The sequence below is a fragment of the Lepidochelys kempii genome, chromosome 2 (genome assembly GCF_965140285.1).
Source record: "Lepidochelys kempii isolate rLepKem1 chromosome 2, rLepKem1.hap1, whole genome shotgun sequence".
NCBI classification, from domain to species: domain Eukaryota; kingdom Metazoa; phylum Chordata; order Testudines; family Cheloniidae; genus Lepidochelys; species Lepidochelys kempii.
This window is the reverse complement of record NC_136381.1, coordinates 68,375,590-68,402,234: the sequence shown is the minus strand read 5'-3', so window position 1 is coordinate 68,402,234 and position 26,645 is coordinate 68,375,590. Positions and strand designations below refer to the sequence as shown.

Here is a 26,645-nt window from a genome sequence, read left to right as displayed (position 1 = left end):
CTCATGATCAAGAGCTGAAGTTGGCCCAATATGTTATGTTGTTTGCTACATATATCAGTGAATTCAGTTAGACTGTGGGAAAGACTAGACTGTGCGTTACCTAGGGAGGTGGTAGAATCTCCTTCCTTAGAGGTTTTTAAGGTCAGGCTTGACAAAGCCCTGGCTGGGATGATTTAACTGGGAATTGGTCCTGCTTTGAGCAGGGGGTTGGACTAGATGACCTTCTGGGGTCCCTTCCAACCCTGATATTCTATGATTCTAAAGTCTCCAAAGGAATTGAAGGAGTCCTATGGCTTAACACTTAAAACCTACCCAGAAAATATAGAATAGAAATAGAGAATGTACTGTGAGAAATGATCCTATGTAGGCAAAGAGAGTGGATGAACTAGGAGGTCTTTTCCCTTCTGAACATCTGTGATACTGTGACTCCTAGGATGGGTTAGATGATAACTTTAAATGTGAATAACAGTTGTCCTGTTCTGTAAAGCTCTTGAGATATCAAATCTTACAAATACAGGTTTTATAGTATACTTGTGGCACCCGGGGGTTTGCACTGTAGGTAGAAAATCAAACTATATTTTTATAACAGAAGCCATTATTTATACTGAGAAGACTAATGGAGACACCAGACTAGAATTTTCAAAGGAACCTGAGAAAGTTAGACACCAACATCTCATTGATGCATCTAGTCCAATATGTTGTCTCCAACAGTGACAGTACCAGATCCTTCAGAGAAAGATGCAAGAATCCCTGCAATGGACAGTTATGAATAACCTGCCAATAGGGCGTAGGCCTGGCTTGATTTGAGTAATTCAATGTGGAGGCGGCTTCATTTTTTGGAAGACAGGATTAGGGAGGTAACTAGATTAGCAGACTGAAAATGGAATGCTTGTGCTAAAATAAGTAAACGGGTCAGTAAGCTAAAAGACAACATCTGAGCTAGCTAAGATTAGAGGGGGAACACCCAGGGCACCATTTGCTGAGAACAGGATAACAATGGACAAGAGAAGTTGGGAACATAAAGATGAGGTAAAGAGTAAAGTCGAACATGGGTAGCGCATGGACAGAGCATTCTGCACTGGGATTGGTTCCTGCAAAGTAACCAAGCCAGTCCCAAAACATGTAATGCAATATATAGTGAAGGTAGTGCAATTTCTGAATGTATATAAAGACAGGGAGTTTGTGTCATTTGGATTTGTGGTATGCCATATACCCACTCCCTACGCTTACGCCTGATCAATTCAAGTGTTGTTCATATGCCAATAAAGAAACCTCAGTGACAAGTCTGGAGTCAAGCTGAGTTCCTAGATACATGTGGATCTTGTGATTCTTCCTTTGTGCATGCCCAAAACCCCCTCCTCGCTAGCCTATTCGCAGCATCCAGGGGCTTAAGGCACACTGATTCCTTGTACTCGCCCTCTGGCAGAGTGAATTTCAGCCTGTATATCAATTAGTGAGGTTGGGCTAATCCTGCAGTTGCTTCTGCACATGGTCCCACTGAAGTCAATGGGGCTATGCCCAGGAATAGGAATAGCCATGTAACTGTCTGCACAACTGAGCCTCAGTTTGTCAGAATATTACCAAAAAAGAAAGAGAGAAAATTAGTGTGAGTATCTCCATTGGTACTGAAGCAGAAAAGTCTGACAGAAAATTAGCTTTCTGGGTAAATTTGGTACCAGCAACAGAGCCTGCAGTTGCTAACTTCTTCATGCCAATCATTTGGGATGATTGCAGAATGCTTTTTGAAGTAAATAGTGGACAAGAGAAGCAGGGGGAAAATTTACATGTTTGTTGCATATATTTATATTGAACTACAGCAATGTGTGCAATATAGGTGTCCTATCTACTAAACAACATCTTTGCACTGTTTGTCCACAGGCAGTTATTCTCTTTCCATCAGGGACCATGATCCACAGCATGGTGATGTTATTAAGCACTACAAAATAAGGAGTCTAGACAATGGAGGATATTACATCTCTCCAAGGATTACATTTTCCACCATCAACGATATGATCAAACATTACCAAAGTAAGTTAAATCAGTCAGTGGCTTGCTTATTGGATACTAGGCGTTGTTTTCATTAAAGCAAATAATCAAAATGCTTTTCTTGTTCTATTTCAAGTCTTTCCACATTTTTTGTAAAAAATCCAAGCACTGAGAATTGTAGCAAGATATAATATTAGCCTTGATTCTGACCTCTGATATGCCTGTGTAAATCAAGAGTAACTCCATACAAGTCAATGTCAATGTTACACCAGTGTGAACCTGGTACGAGAGAATAATCAGGCCCACTGTGAATAAGTGCTGTTTTTGTAAGTGTAAACCAATATATGTGGACATTATGATATGCTGGAATTCTAAATATTTCTTATACATAAATGTCTTCCAGGATTGTATCTGGTGATTTATATGAAAAAAAAAATCAACACTGTAATTTTCTTGTGCCAACAATGACATTTTTTGTGAGTGACTTTATGATGGGAATGCAAAATTCCCGTTGACTTCAAAGGGAGCAGGAATTGGGTCTATAAACAGTAACCTCTTATAAAAATGTCTACAGCTGCTCATTGAGTACAAAATTTCCATTGCCTATACCTTCTTGGGGTCAGGAAAAGGAGATTTGGGGCCATTTTGTAGCTGAAAAAAATACAAGGTTGAGATTTTCAAAGCCAGACTGGAGGTTTAGCCACACAATTTTGATTAATTTTAATTTATGATGTGTTGTAAATCCCCTGCACTGACTGGAAAATCTCAATCCTACTTAATTACATTTCTTTTTCTTTGTAAATGTGCAGTGACTGGAGAAGTAATTATTATCTATTTAGTGTGTGTGGGTGCGTGGGTGGCTACTGTATAATTTAAGAGCTGCGTAGAAATGTAACAAAATACTAGGCTCAATCCTGATATTTATTGAAGACCAGTGGCATCTTTTCCATTGTCTAGATTTCCCAGGATTGGAGCCAATATTTCCTCTAAAGGGAAAAGAGAAAAAACATCAGCATCCTTCACCAAACAGAACTTAGCTTACAAAATACTACGGGTGTAGATTACTTGTCTATAGCTTGGCTCGATGCCTTTTGGTATGAAACACCTCACAAACGAAATAAATCACTCTTTTTTAACTGACTGAGCCAACACACTGTGTTCATTTAATGTCATCAGAGAGATGCTACTATAGCGAAAACTCTCCCATCTTAGAAGGCAGCATGGTTTAGTGGCCTGAACATAGGACTCAAATCAAGAAATTCCTGAGTTCTAGCCATAGCTCTGCTATTGGCCCTCTTTTGTGAAATTGTGCAAGTTACATAGTTTCAAACTCAAATGCCTAAAATTAGGCACCTTAATAAGTGAGTCTGTGCTTTAGAAATGCTGAAGTCAATGGAAGTGGCACGTACTCAGAACTTCTCCTGATTTGGATCACATACTTTACTAATAAGATTTTCTTTTTCTTAAGCAGTATTTCCAATTCTGTCTTCATTAACATACTTTCAGGAGTTAGAACATACATTTTATTTACCTTGGCACTATTTATCTTAGTGCACTGTTGAAGTGAGAAAAGCAAATCTAATGACGATATGAGCAATAACAATCTCTTTGCATCCGCAGATCTATGGCATCTAATGCAGATTGCACATGTTATAAATTGGCTCTAGAATTCAAGAAATCCTAAATCCCAGTATGGAAAGTTAAAAATAGTATGAAGGTGATTGTGAAGTTGGTGCCAGTCGGCAGTTGCACATACTTTACTGTAGACACGTAAATGTAATGTAATTACAAAATGTAATGGATTTTCTACTTGGTTTTTCTTTTGAAAAATAGAACAGTCAGATGGTTTATGCAGAAAACTGGAAAAAGCATGTGTTAGTCCAAAACCCCAAAAACCTTGGGATAAAGATGCCTGGGAGATTGCAAGGGAATCAATTAAATTACTGAAGAAACTTGGAGCTGGTCAGTTTGGAGAAGTTTGGATGGGTAAGTTTACAAGCCTTTGGTTTGCTTAGCGCTTTGAAAAGGATCTTTAAATATTCAAAATGTCACTGAAATATAACTATATACAGTGCAGTTTCAAGGATCCAGATTCATCCCTGGTGTTGTTACTTAGATTTCATTGGAGTAACATCAGGGATGAATTTGGCCCAATATATATATATTTGCAATCAGCATATTAAGTCCCAGAAAATGCCCTCTCATGGGGAAAACCAGTGGGAGAGGTAAGGTGGGCAGTCAAGCTCCTTGTAGAATTTTCTCTGATAGCTTTTGTGGGGAGTGAGTTCCCCTATGGAAGAAACTGTGGTTTGACTCTCAGAATTCATGGGTCTCACAGGATCTGCCAGACCCTTCTGTACTGCCTCTTGATCCACAGTGGTTCCCCCAGGTTCCCTGTCAGCACACATGTAGGAATTATGCTGATTGCTTCCCTTGCAGGTAGAGATCCCTGGAACTCTGCCCTAAAGCCTTACACTGTAGGGCTATGCAGATTATTTGTTGTACCCACTGTCAGGCTTTCTTTTTTTTCTTTTCTTTTTTTTTAAAGCCATGGTGCAATAGTTTTCCACTATAAGGGCAGTTCTACAGGAGAAAAGGTTTGCCAATATAGCTCTAACGGCAAACCCTCCTAGTAAAGAAACAGCTCATACTGGCGGGGGTGGGAGTGACTTTGCTGATACAGCTTGTACCGGCTTCCCAAGTGAAATAAGCTATACCATCAGAGTAACTTTTATGTCAGTATAATTGCATCTACACTATGGCTTCTGCCAGCATAGAAATGCCCCCCCCCAAAAAAAATCACATTCCTAACCAATATTCCTGGCAAAAGTTTCTAGTATGGACCTGTCCTGAGCCTCAGGTCCTTGATGTGTGTTATCCCTTTGTTCTTCTTTCTTCCTCTTCCTCTAAATTCTAGTGTTATTCATAAGTAGGGCCCTGTGCAAATCACTGTTTATATATTTTTGAAAATTCACTACAGCGTAAATAGGAAAGTATTGGATGTCACAGAGTTTGCGCTTTGTCAGTTTCAAGGAGGGAAAGTAATATTCTATGCAGTGGTGTTGTAGCTGTGTTGGTCCCAGGATATTAGAAAGACAAGGTGGGTGCGGTATTATCTTTTTATTGGACCAACTTCTATTGGCGAGCTTGTCTCTCTCACCAGTAGAAGTTGGCCAAGCTCAAAAGCTTGTCTCTCTCACCAATAGAAGTTGGTCCAATAAAAAGATAATACCTCACCCACCTTGCCACATGTAAGGTTAGTCAATTTCAAGTTGGTGCACACAGCACTCCATTCTTCCACACATGTGCACAGCACTGTAAGCTAAGGTAGCTTTTTAGACTTTCTTGTAGACATTTTCCTTTTATTTATATGATATATATAAAATCACTGTTGGGGAGCATTTTCACGATTTCTGCACCCTCCGTGAAATCATCATTTCAACAGAGCTATATTCATAAGGGCCTCCCATTGACACCAATGGGACTCTTTTAGCTTTATAAACTACATAATACCTCGGGTTTGGTCCAACACGTTTTGCTAGATGTCTCTACCTTTACAAAATACTCTCTTAAAATCAGGGTAAAGGTGTTTATTTGAACACTTGAAATACGAAACAAAATGTGTGTTAGTAAATAATGTGCAAAGCTTCAGCATCTCTTGGTAAAGAGAAGATTGGAAAGTAGCACATAGGAATTGTCATACTGGATCAGAACCAGTGATCTGTTTAGTCCAGTATCCTGTCTCTGGCAAGTACCGTCTGCTGCTCAGGAAGGTGTAGAAACTCTGCAGTAGGCAGATTTTAGAGTAATTAGCTCCAGTATTGTTTCATCTTGGTCTCCAAAAGTTAGAATGTCCTGAAGACCCAAAAGCATGAAGTTTACTATCTCTTCGAAAAAATGTTTAGCATTAATTATGATAACCCTCGTTGTTGTTGTTATCCATCTAAATATACAGTTCTTTTTTGTTCTTGGCTTCAACGACTTCCTGTGGCAATGAGTTCCACCGTCTAATTACACGTATGTGAAGAGTATTTACTTTTGTCCATTCTGAATTTTCCACCTTTTAAATTTCATTGTGTGTTCCCTTGCTTTTGTGTTATGAGAACAGAAGTTCCTGATCTACCTTCTCTATGCCATTCATTATTTTATATACTTATGTCCCTTCTTATTCATCTCCCTTTGGAGGAAAATCAATCCAGTCTTTCAGTCTTGATGTCCCTAATGCTACTCCTCACCCTTCTCTGAATCTCCTCTTCACTTTCATAGGTCATCTTTAAAGAATAAACATTTTCACGTTTTTAAATAATAAGTCACAGTAGGCAATGCATTTCTGAGCAATCAAAGCTAGTCGGGAGGTACAAAGAGTGACTCTAGCCACCCAAAAAAGCATAACAGTCTCATAGGAACACACTATTTGGAATACTGTTGTTTTGAAATGGTATGTGTATATATAAAAGTAAAGATCTAGATCTGTATATTGCCATGGGTGTGGCATCCTTGATAATTAAACAGAAAGGTCTAATTCAGTGATACATTTAATCTTTGACTATAAAACATACTACTTGCGCTCTGCTTATATAACTGAATTATATGTTATGACTGAATGCAGCTTTTATATTCCCTCATGAGAAGAAGCTTGAGAAGGCCTCTAGCTGTGAGACTCATGAGTGATGCTTATTCACTAGTTAAGACAAGGGTCAGCCATTGTGCATTTTTTCCTTGTGTAATACACCAGGTCAATAAATATTGTGACTGACCGTGAACTGCTATAGAAAAGTCAGTGTGGTATGTTGTCATCTGTTGAAAGTGCAGCTAATTTCAGGAAGCTACTAGTTCTGCATACACATGCACAAAAATTAAAAGGGGGTGTTTCTGGTTCAAGATGTTTCCTCTTGTTTATGTGATGATCTTGACATGGGCTAAACATTTTCCTCTGTGGATTGTTATTACATTATGTGGGAAATTACTGTACTGTGAAATTGAGTAGTGTGTTTCCTCTCACTCTCTGCATCTTTTCTGAAGCAAGAGAAGCTGATTTGCATGGTGGGGATCCTTTATGAACAAGTGTGATTAATCTTAGAAGTGAAGACATTGTAGCTAGAAAAGATCTATTAGGTCATCTAGCCCAGGCCCATGCCAGGATAGGATTGGAGTAAGCACCCCAGCCTCATTTATTAATAGTCAGCTCCTTAATGCTTCCCTTAGTTTGGAAATAAGATGGTTATATTCTCTGAATGATAAATTACTTCTGCCTTTATGGGACAAAGATGATTCTTTTAAGCAATATTATGTACCAGGTACAAACCACAATCATGGTTTGATTTCTGAAGAACTTTCTGTTAGTAGAAGGAATGTAACTAGTTTTATAGTTACAAAAGGGTGGGAGGGAAGAGGGGTGTGTGTGTGAGGGAGAGAGAGAGAGAGAGGGAGATCACATCTGCTAGCAGCAGTGTTGTTATGGGTCTGTCAGCATCTCTTTGTTTCATTTTTATTCAAGAGTTTATAGTTCAGTCGTAAACATTCCTGGAGGGTTTGAAACTTGGTGTATAAGGCTTCATCTGTGATTTCTTTTGGGTTTAAAAGAACTTGGCTTGACTCATAGGACGACTCAAAACACACAGGGATCTGGCTATATCTCCTTTTGAATATGTACATGGAGCAGGTTTCAGAGTAGCAGCCGTGTTAGTCTGTATCCGCAAAAAGAACAGGAGGACTTGTGGCACCTTAGAGACTAACCCATTTATTGGTTAGTCTCTAAGGTGCCACAAGTCCTCCTGTTCTTTTTACATGGAGCAGTGCCCTTTGCTCTCTTTATATGCCTGTGCGGGGACTAGGTAGAACTCTGTTGTTTGTGCACCAATAGTGCTAACCACTCCAATGTTTGCATGGCTGACCTGGGTGAGGAGGTGGAGTTGCTGTTCCACTTCCCCACTTCCCCAGTGGTTAGGAGATGTCGACTGATGTTGAGGGAAGTGCATGCTATAGGCATTGAAAGGAAGCAGAGGAGTCATTCCTCACTGTGCTCCCGGCCAGTGCCCAAGAAGTATTCTACCTGTTTCAGCCGCTATATAGCCTGAGATGTTCTGTGGTTTCAAGACCACCTTTACTTCTGTAACTCAGAGTAGGCTCTTAAGATACAATTTTGCAGGCAATTATTGTTTTGGAGCAGGGAATGAAAGGGCATGTTGTACCGGTTAGTTCACTAATCTTTCATCTCTGGTTTTGGAGATCTGTTTTGAAAATCCCTTCTATTTATAATGGACATCACAAATCCATATTACAATTTGCTATGATTGAATGTGTGCAAAAGTGTAGTGGAAGTTTGGCCACCCAAGACTTTGCTCCAGCCAAAATGATCATTCTCTGGGCCATATTTAGTCCTGAAGTAAATATGTACTACTCCACTAACTTCAGTGGGATTGCATTCTCACATGTAGAGAAGTGTGTAGCCCTCTCATGTAAATGGATTGGCAAATTCCCCATTCCTACATGTCATTTCCAGCTCCACATTTCATTTTAAAAAGCATTAACTGTATGCTGAGTTACTACTTTCCACCATACAACTGACCAAGAGTTTTAGAGTGTTGCGTTAGTGCATTTGTACAACAGTTGCATTGACATGATAGATCTAAACAGCACTATAGAACAGTGTGTCCATGTTTTATTCATTATTGTCCCCAGATATTTACTGACATGAGTCATAACATACTCTGGCATTAATAATTAAGTGAAAGTTCTCAGTTAGGCTAAGAGAAAAGTTAACGTAAAAGGAGTCCTGATGGTTTATTTTATTAATGAGACACATTGTTCTTGCATCTCAGGTGTAAAGGTTTCTTGGGTTTGAGGTAGTCTGGATGAGAGTGTCTGTCTGTAATATTGCACTCTTTTTAGTATCTTTTTATAAAACTATTAAAGAAGGGAATGGAAAATTTCTTACTGATAATTTCCTTTCTGCTAGTAGCATTTCCCGCAATTCTGGATATCTGGGTTGCTCTCCTAGTGACAGAGGATGTGGAAAAAGCTAATGTACTCAATGCTTTTTTTGCCTCTGTTTTCACTAACAAGGTCAGCTCCCAGACTGCTGCGCTGGGCATCACAAAATGCGGAAGAGATGGCCAGCCCTCTGTGGAGATAGAGGCGGTTAGGGACTATTTAGAAAAGCTGGACGTGCACAAGTCCATGGGGCCGGACGAGTTGCATCCGAGAGTGCTGAAGGAATTGGCGGCTGTGATTGCAGAGCCACTGGCCATTATCTTTGAAAACTCGTGGCGAACCGGGGAAGTCCCGGATGACTGGAAAAAGGCTAATGTAGTGCCAATCTTTAAAAAAGGGAAGAAGGAAGATCCTGGGAACTACAGGCCAGTCAGCCTCACCTCAGTCCCTGGAAAAATCATGGAGCAGGTCCTCAAAGAATCAATCCTGAAGCACTTGCATGAGAGGAAAGTGATCAGGAACAGCCAGCATGGATTCACCAAGGGAAGGTCATGCCTGACTAATCTAATCGCCTTTTATGATGAGATTACTGGTTCTGTGGATGAAGGGAAAGCAGTGGATGTATTGTTTCTTGACTTTAGCAAAGCTTTTGACACGGTCTCCCACAGTATTCTTGTCAGCAAGTTAAGGAAGTATGGGCTGGATGAATGCACTATAAGGTGGGTAGAAAGCTGGCTAAATTGTCGGGCTCAACGGGTAGTGATCAATGGCTCCATGTCTAGTTGGCAGCCGGTATCAAGTGGAGTGCCCCAAGGGTCGGTCCTGGGGCCGGTTTTATTCAATATCTTCATAAATGATCTGGAGGATGGTGTGGATTGCACTCTCAGCAAATTTGCGGATGATACTAAACTGGGAGGAGTGGTAGATACGCTGGAGGGGAGGGATAGGATACAGAAGGACCTAGACCAATTGGAAGATTGGGCCAAAAGGAATCTGATGAGGTTCAATAAGGATAAGTGCAGAGTCCTGCACTTAGGACGGAAGAACCCAATGCACAGCTACAGACTAGGGACCGAATGGCTAGGCAGCAGTTCTGCGGAAAAGGACCTAGGGGTGACAGTGGACGAGAAGCTGGATATGAGTCAGCAGTGTGCCCTTGTTGCCAAGAAGGCCAATGGCATTTTGGGATGTATAAGTAGGGGCATAGCGAGCAGATCGAGGGACGTGATCGTCCCCCTCTATTCGACATTGGTGAGGCCTCATCTGGAGAACTGTGTCCAGTTTTGGGCCCCACACTTCAAGAAGGATGTGGATAAATTGGAGAGAGTCCAGCGAAGGGCAACAAAAATGATTAGGGGACTGGAACACATGAGTTATGAGGAGAGGCTGAGGGAGCTGGGATTGTTTAGCCTGCAGAAGAGAAGAATGAGGGGGGATTTGATAGCTGCTTTCAACTACCTGAAAGGGGGTTCCAAAGAGGATGGCTCTAGACTGTTCTCAATGGTAGCAGATGACAGAACGAGGAGTAATGGTCTCAAGTTGCAGTGGGGGAGGTTTAGATTGGATATTAGGAAAAACTTTTTCACTAAGAGGGTGGTGAAACACTGGAATGCGTTACCTAGGGAGGTGGTAGAATCTCCTTCCTTAGAGGTTTTTAAGGTCAGGCTTGACAAAGCCCTGGCTGGGATGATTTAACTGGGAATTGGTCCTGCTTTGAGCAGGGGGTTGGACTAGATGACCTTCTGGGGTCCCTTCCAACCCTGATATTCTATGATTCTATGATTCCTCTCTCTGAAGCTCACCGAGGCAGATCAGTGTTTTGACACCGCACAGTCTGGCCATGCTCATTTGCTCCTGCTTGCTATTGTATGAGTTATTCCCAAGTTGTAAAATATGTATATCATTATTAATGAATTTCCAGAGATAATGAAATAACTAAGTATAAGCGGCAAAGAGTCCTGTGGCACCTTTTAGACTAACAGACATATTGGAGCATAAGCTTCCGTGGGCGAATACCCACTTCGTCAGATGCAGTAACTAAGTATACTAGACCAGGGAAGGTGGTCATACGGTAATGATTCCACTTACATCTGACCCTTGCCTTTATAAGCCATCCAGAGTGGGTTGAAGATGCTGCTAGCAGAAAGGAAAGGATCAGTAAGCAAGTTACCATTCTGCAATCCAGTGTCTCCACCATTTCTGGACATCTGGGAAATAGCGAGCAGTGAACAGCTGTAGAAAGGGTTATGAACCAAAAGTCTTGTAGGAAAGCAGCCTCGTAGGAAAGCAGTACCCCCCCTTTTTCTGAGCTTGCTCAAGAGTCTCTAATATTTCTGGACCATCACCTGCAGCATGTTCCCACGAAAGAAGACCTCTGCAGAAGATAGAAGATCCACCTTGTAGAGCTTGCCTAATGAAGGTGTTAGCTGTAGACCAAATGGCTGCTTTGCAACTTTCCAAAGTGGATGCACTTGCTCTTTCCGCTCTGGAGGTTAAGTATGTCATCAGGTGCTCCTTGATTCCTTATGGGACAGGAACCTCTGATTTTAGGCTTCCACCTAGCAATGGAAGACTTGCTCTGAGTCCCTGGCATTTTGTGTGGAAGGACACAAATAGGGAGCCTGATCTTCTCATGGATTCTGTATGCTTCAGAGATTTTCAACACTCTTTTGATGTCTAAGATGTCCCACGCCTTTTCAGTTGGATGTTGTGGTTTTGGACAGAATGAAGGATGCACAACCTCTTACAAAGTGTGGGAGGAGAAACTTACCTTGGGAAGAAAGGATTCTGGTGTGTTGAATGCCACCTTGTCCTCTTCAAACATGCAGTATGGCTCCTGTATAGATGAGGCTGCCAGCTCCAACACTCGCCTGGGGGACATGCCAGCTACTAAGAAACAAATCTTAATGGTTAAATAAAAGACTGACCCTGAAGTCAGAAGCTCAAAGGGATAACTAGTCAGGGCCCTCAAAGCTGGAGGAAGGTCCCATTTCAGAAAGAGAGGCCTACCACTTGTCTGGCTAATTGTACTGCTCAAAGGAATGGGATTACCTGTAGATTGTCTGCCAGAGAGCCCAAGGATCCTGCAGATAGCATGCTAATAAGGGCAGACACTTGACATACATCAGTGCTGGGCTGAAGGCCTCTGTCTATGCTTTCTTGAAGAAAGTCCAGAATGGTTGAAATTCCTGGATTTCTGGGATTTCCATTGTACTCTTTGGCACCAGTAGTTGAATCTGGACCAGAAATAGGAGTATGCTCTTAATATCAGGATTCTCTTAGACTAAAACAATATCTTAATAACTATGGAGGACAGACTGAATCCTTCTAGTGTTTCCCTCTGGGCAGCCAGGCTGTTAGTTGAAGCCGTTTTAGGTACGGGTGAAAGATGACCTTGTGAGAGGATGTCTGGTCTTCATGGATACTGGAGTAGGGGCTCCAGGGTCATCTCTGTCAGCTCTGAGAACCAAGGACTCCTTGACCAATGAGGAGTTATCAGTAAAGTAGGCTCTGTGGCCAACTATGCAATAAGGCATCTGTCTCCATGGATCTGGGGTCTGCCTTCCTTGTGAAGTATTTTCGCCTTTTTGTATTCATACAATTTGGAAACAGGTTGATTGAAGGGGGGCCAAATGTCTGAAGGATGAAATCAAAAACCTCCTGATTCAGGTACCACTCAGAGTTGTTGACCCTGACCTGAATCAGTGGCCCTGTGCACTGCTGACTGTGATGGGGCTCTGATCAGGATGTTGCCCAGGAAAAGGTGCAGATGAGTCCCCTGCAATCTGAGTTTGGCTATTACCACCTACAACCTCTTTGTAAGAACCTGGGTGGGGGGACAGGGGTAGGCTGAATGGGAGTGTTGGGAATTGATAATGTTTCCTGCTGTAGATGAACCTCAAAAGTCTGCAGTGGCATGGGAATGTAGAGATTGCGTTGGCTAGGTCTACTGAAGTCAAGAGGTCCCCCTGGAGCCAGGATGACACCACAGAGGCCAGGATCTCCAACCAAAACTTAATTGTCTTCATCCACTTGTTGAGTCTTTTGAGGTTGGGAATGACACTCTCATACCCACTGTGTGCTTCTGTACAATGAAGAAGATGGAGTAGAACCCAGAGAATCTCTCTTCTGAGGGAACACACTCTGTCACTCCCACATCCAGAAGATATTTTGTTCTGTATCAGGCTGTGTGGTTTTTGGCATTGTAGGAGCTGGGTGACTGGAAGAAGATCAAATCAGATCAGATGGAGCCCACAGCTCAAGGAAGTATCCCAGGCTCATTTTTCCCTGACCTACTTGTCTGTGGTCAATGGAAACCCTTCCTTGAGGAAATTGGAAATCCTGCCCACTAACTCCAACTCAGGGTAGAAGCCTATGTGATCTTTAACATAAAGTGGATTTTGCGGGGTGGGGCTGAGGTCCCTCTAGATTTCCCCCAGACCTTAGCTCTACTGTATTCCCTCAGAGAATCTGTTGCCTCTGTGCTGGTATCTATGTGAAGATGAGCAGAGAAAGCAGCACCTCTCTGTGAAGGCTGATCTATATTCTCTACTGAGGGCCTTTAGTGGGGAAGGGAGAGACTGTTTTGCAACACTGCCGGCCTCCATCTTTTCTCCAAAAAAGGAAGGAGCCTGTGAATTTGGCTGAGCACAGGACATGTTTAGACTGAGTATCCACCTTCCAGGGTCAGAGCCATAGATGGCGCCTGGCTACTGAGTCGGAAGCCATGGCTCAGGTTGAAAATCTCATTGCATCCATTGAGGCATCAGCTACAAATGTTATTGCTAGGGAGGGTGATCTCTGTCCTTGAGGCTATGAGATCTTCCAGCCAGGAAAGAGATGCTCTTGCAAAGCAGGTAGCTGCCAGGGATGCTCAGAGGATGGTGGAGGAGGTTTCAAAGCCCTTTTTGAGAGTGGCCTCCATTTTTCTGTATGTGGGGTCTTTAGGGTACAACTCTCCTTCTGAGTGAATAACCGTGTCGCTGGGGAGGGAGGCTACTTTGGTATCTCAGCAATGGAGCCCTTTGGCTGCTGAATGTTACAGAGCCTGAGGTCACACTCGCTAATAGCTTGCCCTTATCAGGCTTGTCCATTCATTCCTAATCGGCTCCTCAAGGAGGAAGAAGGGGTATTGCAGCCTGAGGGAAGGATTTTGAGAAGAGAAATATGAGGCTTACTTTCAGGAGCCTGCTCGGGTTTCACAGCCAGACAGTTCACCTTCCTCAGTGCGGGGGAGCAAGAGGATGTGGCGGAATCAAAGGACTAGTATTTCTGAGGGTTTTTTTTTTTTTTTTTTTTTTTACTTTTTAGCTATTTTAATATTTTTTAACCTTTAATAGGACACTTTGGGAATATAGAAGTTCTGCTGTGGCTTTAGTGAGACCTTTTTGTGGCTTGCCTTCCTTTAGGCCTGGAACCCTCTCGAGAGGTCTGTCTGAGAATCCTCCCACTGCTCCCATTCCCCCCCAGGATTGCAGGGGAGAGGACGTCCTTGTTCTTGGGAGGGAGAGAGGCAGGCTGATTAGAAGCCCTATTTCTTTCCTCAGGGTGCACAGGACCAACTTTAAGATGTGGCAGGGTGGGGGAGACAGGCGGTTGTGCAAGCCTCTCCTCTTTGTTCTGCAGAGATTCCCTGGGACTTACCTGACTCGAGTGGTCAGGGTCCTCCTCGCTTTTGGAGCCTCTTCCTCCTCCACACTGGGGTACTTGGTCCTTTTTTTCCCGGTGGGAGTTGCCGCCTCAGTGGGTCCCAGACCTCTGCCTGTCCGACTTGCAGTCCCAGGACCTCCCACAGTTAGGCACTGACGACTGGGTGCAGGCTGGCATAATTCACCCTCTGCTGAGCTTGGGAAGGCTCCCATGTAGAGAGAATTGGTTGAATTTGATTCAATGCTTTCTTGACCACTCCGCCATGCCTGTAAGGGCAGAGGAACCAGCAGGAAAATGCTGCAATGGAGGCTTAGGAAGTGTTAAATCCTTGAGGGGTTAGCCGACCCCGGGAGGAGGAGGAAGGCTGAGAAGGAAGAACACTTCTCCCCACTGCCCAAAAAATGGGCAGAAAATTTAAAACAGAAGGAGTAAGGACAGGAGCAAAAGGAACCACGCTGTGGGCTGCTGTGAAGGCAGAGAATCTGGCCACAAGCAGAAGCTGAGGGGGCATGGCTATACATCAAAACACTGATCTACCTCTATGTGCTGCTGAGAGGAGAGCAGCCCAGGTGTCCAGAATTGTGGGAAATGCTGGGCTGCAGAAAATAAGCTGAGCCACAAAAATACCTTCACTAAAATGAAGGATTCTAAAAATGTACCAGCAAAACTTGTTGGCACAACTGATGAAGCAGTATGTAATTTCCCGTTTTACATGCACAGATGTGGGATTTTGCAGGCACCAATGGATGTGTTTGCAAATATCACGGGGCATTTTTACAATTTACACATAGGCTGAAATTTTATCACATAGGGTCTGACTTAAACTTTAAAAAGGAATTAAGTTTGGAGTTAAAACAGGAATTTCATTTATCCATCTCCTTTATATCTGCTTATTGAAGGTAGCTAAAAAGAGTGGGTGATCACTCATATCCTATCACAATAGCAGGACACCCTGGGGTGTTTGGTAGACCTTGAGCCCGATGAACTTCCGTCAGTGAAGACAGTGGAGGAGGGCCCACGGTAGCAGAAAGTCTGCTGGGGGTGGAGGAGAGGAGGCGTTTCCAGTAACCCGGGTTGTGGCTGGGGAGGAAGTGGCATGATTAAGCTAATTCCCATTACAACTTCTGCCAGAGTAATTCCTTTGCAGCCTCTGCTGGACATTAAATCTGCTGTCACCTGGGGCAGGTCCTAAGGAAAGGGAAAAGTAGAAATGCCACCTGTCCATCCTCACTGTATACACATAAAGGTTTATGCAAATTTAGGTTGTCTGTGCAGATAGAGCACAGCTTCAGAGCAGCCAAAACTATTATGTAAACAGTAGAACCAGGAAATTATTATTATTATTATTATTTATACTGCGGTAGTGCCTAGCAACTCTAGTCATGGACCAGGACTCCATTGCGCTAGGCATTGTGCAAACACAAACACATAGACAGTCCCTGCTCAACTTGATGTCACTGACTTGTACAGACCCAAACCTGAAGTCCCTGTGTAATCCACCATTCAGTGTGTGTCACATTCTGTGCCAGCTACATAGATAACGGGGGCTGGTAAGCTGCCTTGCAGTGAGTCAAGAGCCTGAGTACCAGCCTCAGGGCAGACTGTTAGGAAGCAGGGCACAACCCCAAATTGGTTGTGAGTTCTATACTTAGATTTTACCAACCAATTATCAAGTGCATAAATGTCAATATTACCTTACAGTATGGGCTACAGTTGCTATAAGTGAGATTATTGCATGCAACAACTCACCAGCTTTCAATATAGTCTAAACACAGTCTGATAATTCTAATACCTATTTAACATACTAACACACAGGTGAGCCAGACTGATTCCAGCTGTGTATCTGTTAGTGTTCAGTCGAGACGTGGGGATCTTGACATGAGCTGGGACCTGGTCTGCCAGCCTCGCATGGGCCTGCTGCAGCTGCCAGCTAGTGACATAGTCCTTTAGCTCAAATCCTAAAGACTTATGCTCTTAACTTGTGGGAGCCTAATTCAATCCTCAGCAATGACCAAGTTGATGGTCATTGCACTTAGGGAAAAATCTCTTCAGGATTCTACCTGTCAGAAGTGAGGCGGCTTCATGCATTATACACCCACTGGATTTGAAAGGCTTTTTGCCTGAGTAAGCAGTGCACAGTTGGACCCAAGCACATTCTGAGATAGTCAGGAACATGAAGTCTGTTTATCGCCACACTTCTCTTTCATCTGGTTTGCTCTGCTCTATTTGACAAAAGAAGTGATTTTTCTCTCCATATTTAATACAGGGCTATAGAGGACCTACTGGACAAATAACTGGCCTTGCTTTTTATTGCTTTGGTCAGGCTTTTGTTTGTTCTGTCACCACAATAGGATTATGCTAAAACAGACTTTATTTATTCAGGGAGGTACTGAAGTCAAAGAAGCATAGAAATGTAGGGCCAGAAGGGACCTCTAGAGGCACTGAGGCAGGACCAAATGTATCTAAACCATCCCTGCCAGGTGTTTCTCTAACCTGTTCTTAAAATCCTCCAATGATGGGGATTCTCCAGTCTCCTTTCAAAGCCTGTTCCAGAGTTTAACTACCCTTAATAGTTAGAAAGCTTTTCAGAATATCTTTCCTAAATCTTCCTTGCTACAGATTAAGACCTTTCTTCTTGTCCTGCCTTTGGTAGACATGGAGAGTAATTGATCACCACCCTATTTATAGCAGCCCTTAACATATTTGAAGGCTATCAGATCCCCCCTCAGTCTTCTTTTCTCAAGGCTAAACAATGCCCACTTTTTAAAACCTTTCCTCATAGTTCAGGTTTTCTAAACTCTTTGTCGGTTTTTTAGCTCTCTTCTGGACTCCCTCCAATTTGTCCACATCTTTCCTAAAGTGTGGTGCCCAGAACTGGACAGAGTATGCCAGTAGAGGACTCCACCACAGCTGAGTAGAGTGGGACATTACCAACTATGTTTTACCTACGACACTCCTGTAGATATTAGCCTTTTTTCTTGCAACTGCATCACATTGTTGACTCGTAATTGATCTGTGATCCACTATAACCCCCAGATCCTTTTAACAGTATTACTGCCTACCCGGTTATTTCCCATTTTGTAGTCATGCATTTGATTTTTTTTTTTTCTTTCTAAGTGTAGTACTTTGCACTTACTTTTATTGGATTTCATCTTGTTGATTTCAGATCACTTCTCCATTTTGTGATAATTGTTTTGAATCCTAATCCTATCCTCCAAAGTGATTGCCATGTTTGTTTCAATATATTGTTAAAATGCAGCATTATCCTCTTTTAGCTGAGAAGAATATTTCAGACCAATTTTCCTAAATGTAAGGGGACTGTTGTCCCCTTACTAACATTCAGTGGGCGTGTTTTAGTTGCTAGCTCCCAGTACTAAAAATGGGGAAGGGTAGATGGGGAATCAGGACCCTGACAGCCCCCAGGTACAATGGGGAGAGGCCAATGCTCCAGGTCAGTCTGAATGACAGGGCAGGCAGGCTAATCAGGGAGTCAGGAGGCCAGGGAGGTCCCGTCCTCCGTGTGATCTGGATTTGCCTGGGTCAGACAGAGTGGGGCTGAGCTGAGCTGGGGAGCAGAGCTGTGCCAGATCCAGAGAGAGCAGACCCCGTGCTGGGAGCAGAGCTGCAGCCCCAAAGCCAGAGGCACAGCCCAGAGAGAGCAGACTTGCCCTGGGAAGAAAGCTGCAGCAACCAGAGCCAGAGGGGCCAGAAAAGCAACCCAGGAAGCAGGTCAGTGCTGGGAGCAGAGTCACAGAAGCAGCCTGCAGAGCAGACCTGTCCTGGGAGCAGAGCTGTAGCAACCAGAGCCAGAGGGGCCAAAGAAGCAGCCCAGGCAGCTGGAGGCAGAGCAGCAGCAGCAAGGCAGAGACAGAGTGGTGGAGCTGGGGCTGGAGCAGTCCGGAGCTGGGTGCAGTGAGCAGCTGGGGAGAGCGAGGGGGACCCTGGGTAGCGGGCCCAGCACAGGGAGACACCTCAGCCAAGAGGCTCTGCAGGCCAGGCTTGGATCATAACCCCGACAGGGTGGGGCGACACTGGGAAGAAGGGTCCTACCACTTAGAGCCTGAGAGCGTGAGGCCACCACCAGAGCAAGTGTCCAACCCACAGCATCCCTGCGGCACAGCCAGGGCCTGAGAAGGGGGCCTGGGACTTACAAGGAACAGACTGTGAACTGCCCTGATGTTCCAGAGACACTGTTTGTGATGTTCCCTGCCACAGAGTGGGTTGATGTGCTCCCTTTAACCTTTCTCATTTTTCCTTATTCTTTTTAAAATTAATTGTTGATTAAATAACTTGCATTTGCTTTAATTTGTATGTAATGGTCAGTGGGTCAGAGAAGTGCCCAGTGCAGAGAGAGTACCCCAGAGTGGGAATACCCTAGCCCTTGTCCTAGGCGACCGCAGCAGGGTTTGGGGTCGAGCCACCGAGGAATCCTGGGCCCAGCCTTGTTGGGGTTACGAGGACTCTGCCAGAGAGGAGAGTGGAAAGGGAGTCCTCAAGGGCAGGGAGGCCACTGGGTAAAGTAAGTGGGAGTGAGGACTCAGATCCTTTCGCTAGCCCACTTCACCAGGGTAGTGCAGAAGCCAGAAAAGTTTCCCACAATAGCGGGACTATTCCCCCGCTTACATAAAGATGGGAGCCATGTGCCTGCACATCTAATGGAAGAATTTGACCCTTAATTACATTAACAGGTCATCTTGAAGTGCTTGTTTCATGTTTTTTGACTGCTGTTCAAAAGACAGTCTTTCCTATAATCTCAAGTGAACTTTTTTATACAATGTGACAGGCCTTAAGCCTGCTTTCAGAGTTCCTTTTTTGTTCTCTGGAGCGGAGGGGAGAGACGATGTGGTGGTTAGGGCATTAGCTTAGGACTTTCGGAGATGTCGGTTCAATTCCTTGCTCTGCCACAAACTTCCTTTGTGCCCTATTGCAAGTAAACTTAGCCTCCCTGTGCCTTAGTTCCCCATCTGTAAAACAGAGATAATCATACTTCACAGGAGTGCTGTGAGGACAAATACACATTCGAGTGTGAGGTGCTCAAACACTACCATAATGTAAGGACCTCAGATAGATAGATAGACTAAGGAACCCTGACTAAACACACACCCTGAAAAAAGCAGGGCTTTCCTAGATTCAGACACTGCATGTTAGAAACTAAACAAAAGTCTAAATAGGAAAAAATATCTTTCAATATAGATTACCTGTCGTCAAGTCCCCTAATGAAAATAAGCTTATACCTTGTGGTGGAAGAGTCAAAAAATTGTTCAGGTGTTTGTCAGGAACAAGGATTTGGCTCTGGGAGTGTGAAGGGAAATACCCATTGACTTCAATGGAAGCAGAATAAGGGCTTGGCTACACTTGCGAGTTACAATGCAATAAAGGAGCTCCGGGCGCACTAGCTCACTACCCGTCCACACTGGAAAGGCACGTAGAGCGCTCTGTCTCCACGGCTAGAGCACTGCTGGTACTCCACCTTGGCGAGTGGAATAACATTTGCTGCGCCCCCGCTGGAGCGCCGCGGCACCAGTGTGAACGAGGTGTTGCATTACTGCGCTGTGATCAGCCTCCGGAAACATCCCATAGTCCCCTTAAGTCAAGTGGCCACTCTTCTCATTGTTTTTGAATCACTACAGGAATGCGGATATGCCCTTTCAAAGCTCCATTTCTGACAGCCCGCTGCTTATCTGCTCCGAGACAAAACAAGCCATTAGTGTGGAATGCTGTGTGTGAGAGAGAGACAGACAGGCGGGGGTGGAGGGGCCTGCTGCCGTCTGAACTTACAAGACGGCATGCTGACATGCTCTCAGCCCCCCAAAAACCCACTCTCTCTCCCCCCACATACACACTCCCTGTCACACTCCACTCCACCCCACCCCACCCCACCCCCCCATTTGAAAAGCACGTTGCAGTCACTTGCATGCTGGGTTAGCTGCCCATAATGCACCGCTCCCAAACCTGCTGCAAGTGCCGCAAATGTGGCCACGCCAGCTGTCAGTGTGGACAGACTGCAGCGCTTTCCCTACTGCGCTCTCCAAAGGCTGGTTTAACTCAAAGTGCTCAACATCTGCAAGTGTAGCCATGCTCTAAGAAAGTGTCTTTTCTATGTGCAACTACTGCATACGTTTCATGTTCTCTGTGTATATAAAATCTCCCCACTCTATTTTCCACTGAATGCATCCGATGAAGTGAGCTGTAGCTCACGAAAGCTTATGCTCAAATAAATTGGTTAGTCTCTAAGGTGCCACAAGTCCTCCTTTTCTTTTTACAGTTACAGACTAACACGGCCGCTACTCTGAATACTGCATATGTAGTAGTTGATTTTACAAGATTGCAGTCATATATATGAAATCAGAGCCTGTTGTAAAATGAATACACAGCATGAGGACAGTCATTATTAGTGTATATTACAGTGCTGATTTTAAGTTTACAGTCTGAAGTACTTGGGATTTTAATGAAGCCACATACCGTCAATACATAGAATTAAATATTTTTATTGAATCCCTGCACTCGAGTGACACAAAGAACTAGTGGAGATTAATGACCTTTAATTTTAGTACAAATATTGGGCCCCTTAAAATAGAATGGGTTAAATTCTGGCTCCTTCAAAGTAAATGAAGAAACTGCCATTGATTTCAGTTGGGTGAAAATTTTATCCAAATTCTCAGTGATATTTTTGAAGCTTTGTTCTTTCCTCCTGCCCTTTCAAATAGTGGACATTCTGGAGTAGGATTTCAGCTTTAGGCACACACAGTTGGACAGGCAGATTTGCAGGCACACTAATTGAATATCTTTGCCTGCCCATGGCTTTGCAATTTGTGCACAAATATTAGATGTTTGCACTCATAAGTGAGGCATGCACTTCAGTGTAAGTACATAGTTGCTCATGTCTAACTTTACAAATCTGGCTTCTTAAGGGTTTTTATATTAATTATTCTGTGTACTAATAACTTGTATTTTCAGAGCAAATGAAAGTCTCATGTTACTACCCACACATGCTATATAATGAAATTACTGCTTTATCTCATACTGAAAATGTTAAATGAAATGAAAACTTAAAAAAAAAAAATTGTAGTACCCAATTGAGAAGTGATACATAAAATGGTGTCAGATCTCCTTAGATTAATTTTGCCCCTCTTACACTCAGATTCTCCTGGATTTACTTACTTTACTTACACATTCCCCACATGTAGAGAGTCTAAGTGCATGTTAACTTATATAAGAAGGAACCAGTTAAAGATGTAAGGTGAAGTAGCCCCCACCTTCTTTAACGTTCACTTTCTTGTGGCTCGTCACTGTGCAAAACAGACAGGGCCTGTATAAACAGTGAGTTAGTGTGCTGCAGGTCAGGGTGAATCAACAGCACACCACTTTGCTGCGCACTAATTTGCCACATAAACGCCACACCAGTGCATTAAAAGTCCTGGAGTATGGCTTAGTGTGGAAAGCGCAGAGTTAGTACATGGGAAGCTAGTGCACTGCAGATTTACATAATGGCTTGCCATGAACTAACTGACCATGTAGACAAGCTCTGATTTACAGTCACTCTACTAATGCGTAAGGGAGTTTAAGTAGAGATTAAGGAGTTGCTGACTTTCAGGTAGACACACAAACTGTGTTGAAATTGTGCAGATTGTTGTTGGGTAGAGAAATGTAGCTGGTGTGCCGAGTCATGAAAGTTTACCTCTTCCTGTACATGTTTTTTCAGTGTTGAAATCTATAGATTGCATCACAAAGAGATGTGGTCTGGTTTTATTAGTGCACTTGTGTTAAGAATGGCATGTTTAGAAGGAGACTTTATTTATCTCACTTCAGTAAAAATTAAATAACACAGGCTTTTAAAGATTGCTACACCTGAATAAAATATTACTTTATCACTAAAGTTTATGTATTAAGAATATTATACATTGATTCCATCAGAAAATATTCCTTTATCTTCCTTATCCATGTACTAATCTTTGTACATTGATATACGGGTAATTAGCATATTTCATGAAATCTCAGTTCAGTACATCATATACTTATTTTATACCAAATTATTTCTCCAGCTGATGCTGTTTGTACATTTTTAATGTAGTAGTAGTCGTAAGGGCAGCACTGATACTGAATTAAGGCAAAGCGCTGTCTGGCCTTAATATAGGTTTGCAGGGAGGCTTGTTAGGACTTTCCCTTTATTCTTGGGCGTTAACATACTTTTAAAGTAATTAAGGAAAGCAAAATCCCCCCATATCCCGGGCAAAAGATCACCTGACAAGCAGTCAGGCCAATGGGGGCTGCAGGAAGCGGCGGCCAGCACGTTCCTCGGCCCGCACTGCTTCCCGCAGCCCCCATTGGCCGGGAACGGTGAACCGCAGCCAGTGGGAGCCGCGATCAGCCGAACCTGAGGACGCTGCAGGTAAACAAACCGGCCTGGCCCGTCAGCAGCTTTCCCTGATGGGCCGCGTGCCGAAGGTTGCCGATCCCTGCAATTAAACTATCTATTGATCGTTTATTTACCTTTTATGAACTATTTATAAATGAAACCTTAATATAAAGAGTGATCATTTTATTTTTAATTTGATTTTTCAGGTAAATGACTTGCAAAAATAGATCATTAACAGACCCTCTCTCCATACATTGATATGTCTTGTTACAAAACATGGTATGATTATACTACAAGTAATTTAATTGTGCTGTGTCTGGACACTTCTCACCAGGTTTATACCATTCATGAAGTCCAGCCTGGTTTATGAGCTCTCCTCACAGTCAATGTGCTGTGCTGAATGAGTTCTGTGCCATAATAATCCCTTCCTTTTTAGGTTACTATAATAATAGTACAAAAGTGGCTGTGAAGACTCTGAAGCCTGGAACTATGTCTGTGCAAGCATTCATGGAGGAAGCCAACCTCATGAAAACACTTCAGCATGACAAGTTAGTGAGGCTGTATGCTGTAGTCAGCAAAGAGGAACCTATCTATATTATAACAGAATTCATGGCAAAAGGTGAGAGTTGTTGGACTCTGTGAGCACATCTTAATTAAATGTCAAATCAATCCCTAGTAACAAAAAAGGGGAGAAATAATTGTGTTAATTTTATATTAAATGGTCAAGTACTTGTTCCCATGGTATAAGAACTAGGGGCCACCAAATGAAATTAATGGGTAGCAGGTTTAAAACAAATAAAAGGAAGTTCTTCACTCAGCGCACAGTCAACCTGTGGAACTCCTTGCCTGAGGAGGTTGTGAAGGCTAGGACTATAACAGGGTTTAAAAGAGAACTGGATAAATTCATGGAGGTGAAGTCCATTAATGGCTATTAGCCAGGATGGGTAAGGAATGGTGTCCCTAGCCTCTGTTTGTCAGAGGGTGGAGATGGATGGCAGGAGAGAGATCACTAGATCATTACCTGTTAGGTTCACTCCCTCTGGAGCACCTGGCATTGACCACTGTCGGTAGACAAGATACTGGGCTGGATGGACCTATGGTGTGACCCGGTATGGCCATTCTTATGTTCTTATTTACCTTAAGAGAGGACAAGAGTTTTCATTTTATGCTTATGTTGTGTTTTAAGATGCATCGTTTTAGAAATCTCTGAAGAGCTCTAAAAATCTTTTAACAAATAATAAACATATCATTTATAATATCTTGATGACTTTGCATTATGCATCCAATACTCATGTTTTCTGCCAAAGTGGGTGAACGCTTTGAACCATATGCTGCAATCCCGGAGTTAAATTCATGAAACGTCCTGTTGACTGGCCCTACAGGAAGGACTACTGTACCATGCTTTTATGAATAATTACTACACAATGCTAGTCAGGGCTGCAGAATCAAGTCCTGGGTAAACAGATATTTTAGTTGTGTTTTACTACCATAGGGCTCAGCTTCCTTTGAGTTAGACATGCTTTTTGTGACTTTTTAAAATTTTGTCCTTGATAATTGTGAGTGATACTCTGAGGGCAACTTTGCTGATATTCCTTAGAATGGGAAAAAATCAATCACTCAAATAAAAAAAAAAAGACTTAATGTTGAACTCAGGAGAAGCTTGACTTTTTAGTTTTGCACCTCAGAAAGCTGCATAGTTGATCAACTCAGATATTGGATCAGCATTGTTATTATAGCATGTAGAGAACCATATAACTAATTGTGGCAGACTTAAAAATATGTTAAAACAAAACATAGACTGCTAAAGCTCAAGCATGCAGAAGGTAGTGAGGCTGGCTATAGACTTATTACTTTATTTTACTTGTGAACTGTACTGATTTATTCTTTCTGCATTGAAACAGGCAGTCTGCTGGATTTTCTGAAGAGTGATGAAGGAAGTAAATTACTGCTTCCAAAACTAATTGACTTCTCAGCTCAGGTAAATGGTTATAATATAAAGAAAACTAAGAAGCACTTAGTGTCTTGGAGGCTGAACCTCATATCAGGCACTGCTGAAAAAATCTGTTGTTGTAACAGTGGACTTCCAAGACTTTTTGGTGTAATGAAATAATGTTCAGAGCGATTTTTGTGGGAGATAGAAAAAGAATAGATAATTCACAGAGTGTGTGTATGATTAAGGCTACATGTTAACGTTCGTATGTCAGTTTTATTGTCAGTGATATGTCTATTTTGTTTGCAGAGGGGAGGATTGTTTTCAGTTCTAGCAGATACCTGTAAGGGGGTAGTACTAGTTCCATATATTACTTGCATTTGCAAATCTTTAAAGTAGGGCTAATGCATTCTTTTTCACCTTTCCTTGAGCTGAGTCCGCTAGTAAAGAAATTCTGTTAAGTGTAATAGATCACTTTCACTTTCACACTGATTTTGGAGTAATTTTGTTGGATAACTGAAATGTATGAAGGATGGTTCAGAATACCAACACCTGATTTACTAAACCAACTGGCAGCCCCCAGGTACAAACGATACATGGGATACCTTGTGCATTGTGGGTAAAACTTTCAAAAGCACCAAAATTACTTAAGAGCCAAAAATCCCACTGAAAAGTCAATAGGGCTTATGCTCTTAAGTCACCTTTGTGTTTTGAATGTTTTAACATGTGCTACTAACTCACAATAGTTGTTTGCTTCTGGTAGGGTATTGTTTTTTATGAGTGTTAGGCTGGTACAGACTCTTTATTTTGTAGCTTGCTGTACTGATTTGTTACAGTGCATGAGGAAAGGCAGTAGAAATATTAAATAATGTAATACAGTATTGGTAATGACAATCAAAAGTTTAACGTAGCCAGTATATAAATACATATGATTTGGGCTTATCATGGATACACAGACTGGTACAAGCCAATGCAGTGAAGCCATTAAGTTGTAGGCCCCAAGCTTAAAACAGACCCGTGTTTGGGACTGCCTTACTCCACAACCATTGGTCCAACGTGGCTGCAGGTTTGCTAGCTTCTCTGAACTATCCGTGGAAGTCTCTTTTGGGTAATTTCAAGGAAAAACTATTCAGGTATGAGTTATATATTTATACTTAGACTTTATAGATAGAAAGGGACGTACAGAGAGCAGAAAATAATAAAATGAAAAACTGGAAAACTATAATGTAGATGGGAAAATGTACTATAAAATACATATACTGTATGGGAGAGGAAAAATATGTGAATTGGTAAGGCTATCAGAGACACAAATGCAAACATCAAACCCCACGTGAATTTATAATCTGCCAAAAAAACCAATGCAGTTTTGGAATGCATGTGCAAAGGCATTGGATGATGGACTGGATAGGTTCTGGTGTATTAGAGTTCTGGTGTATTTGGAATATTGCATTCAGTTCTGGGCACCCCCTCCGCCCCCCGATAAATTAAACTTACTTTTTTATGTATTTAACACCATTATAAATGCTGAAGGCAAAGCGGGGTTTGGGGTGGAGGCTTGACAGCTCGTGACCTCCCCCCATGTAATAACCTTGCGACCCCCTGAGGGGTCCCGAACCGCAGTTTGAGGACCCCTGACCTAAAGAAATGTACAATAGGGATCGGTACCTGGAATATGGAAAGGATGATGGACTATTTCTAACGCTAACTTGTTGATTAAAGTCCTTTAATAAAAATCATCATTCTTTAGGGCCTAAGACAGACATACTTTATTTTCAAACTGTGTTGTTCACC

The 26,645-nt window shown here is 42.7% G+C and overlaps 1 protein-coding gene across 4 annotated transcripts in view; it reads left to right on the top strand.

The window, feature by feature from the left end:
- Positions 1-26,645, top strand: part of LYN (LYN proto-oncogene, Src family tyrosine kinase) — a 98,014-nt gene that overhangs the window by 41,903 nt on the left and 29,466 nt on the right. For 3 of the 4 annotated variants that reach the window (XM_073331136.2, XM_073331134.2, XM_073331135.1), the window contains exons 7-10: positions 1,879-2,028; positions 3,820-3,972; positions 23,361-23,543; positions 24,826-24,902. In XM_073331136.2, coding sequence (XP_073187237.1) covers positions 1,879-2,028; positions 3,820-3,972; positions 23,361-23,543; positions 24,826-24,902 — 563 coding nt within the window. The remainder of the gene's footprint in view (positions 1-1,878; positions 2,029-3,819; positions 3,973-23,360; positions 23,544-24,825; positions 24,903-26,645) is intronic. The other variant, XM_073331137.2, reaches the window with a different exon arrangement.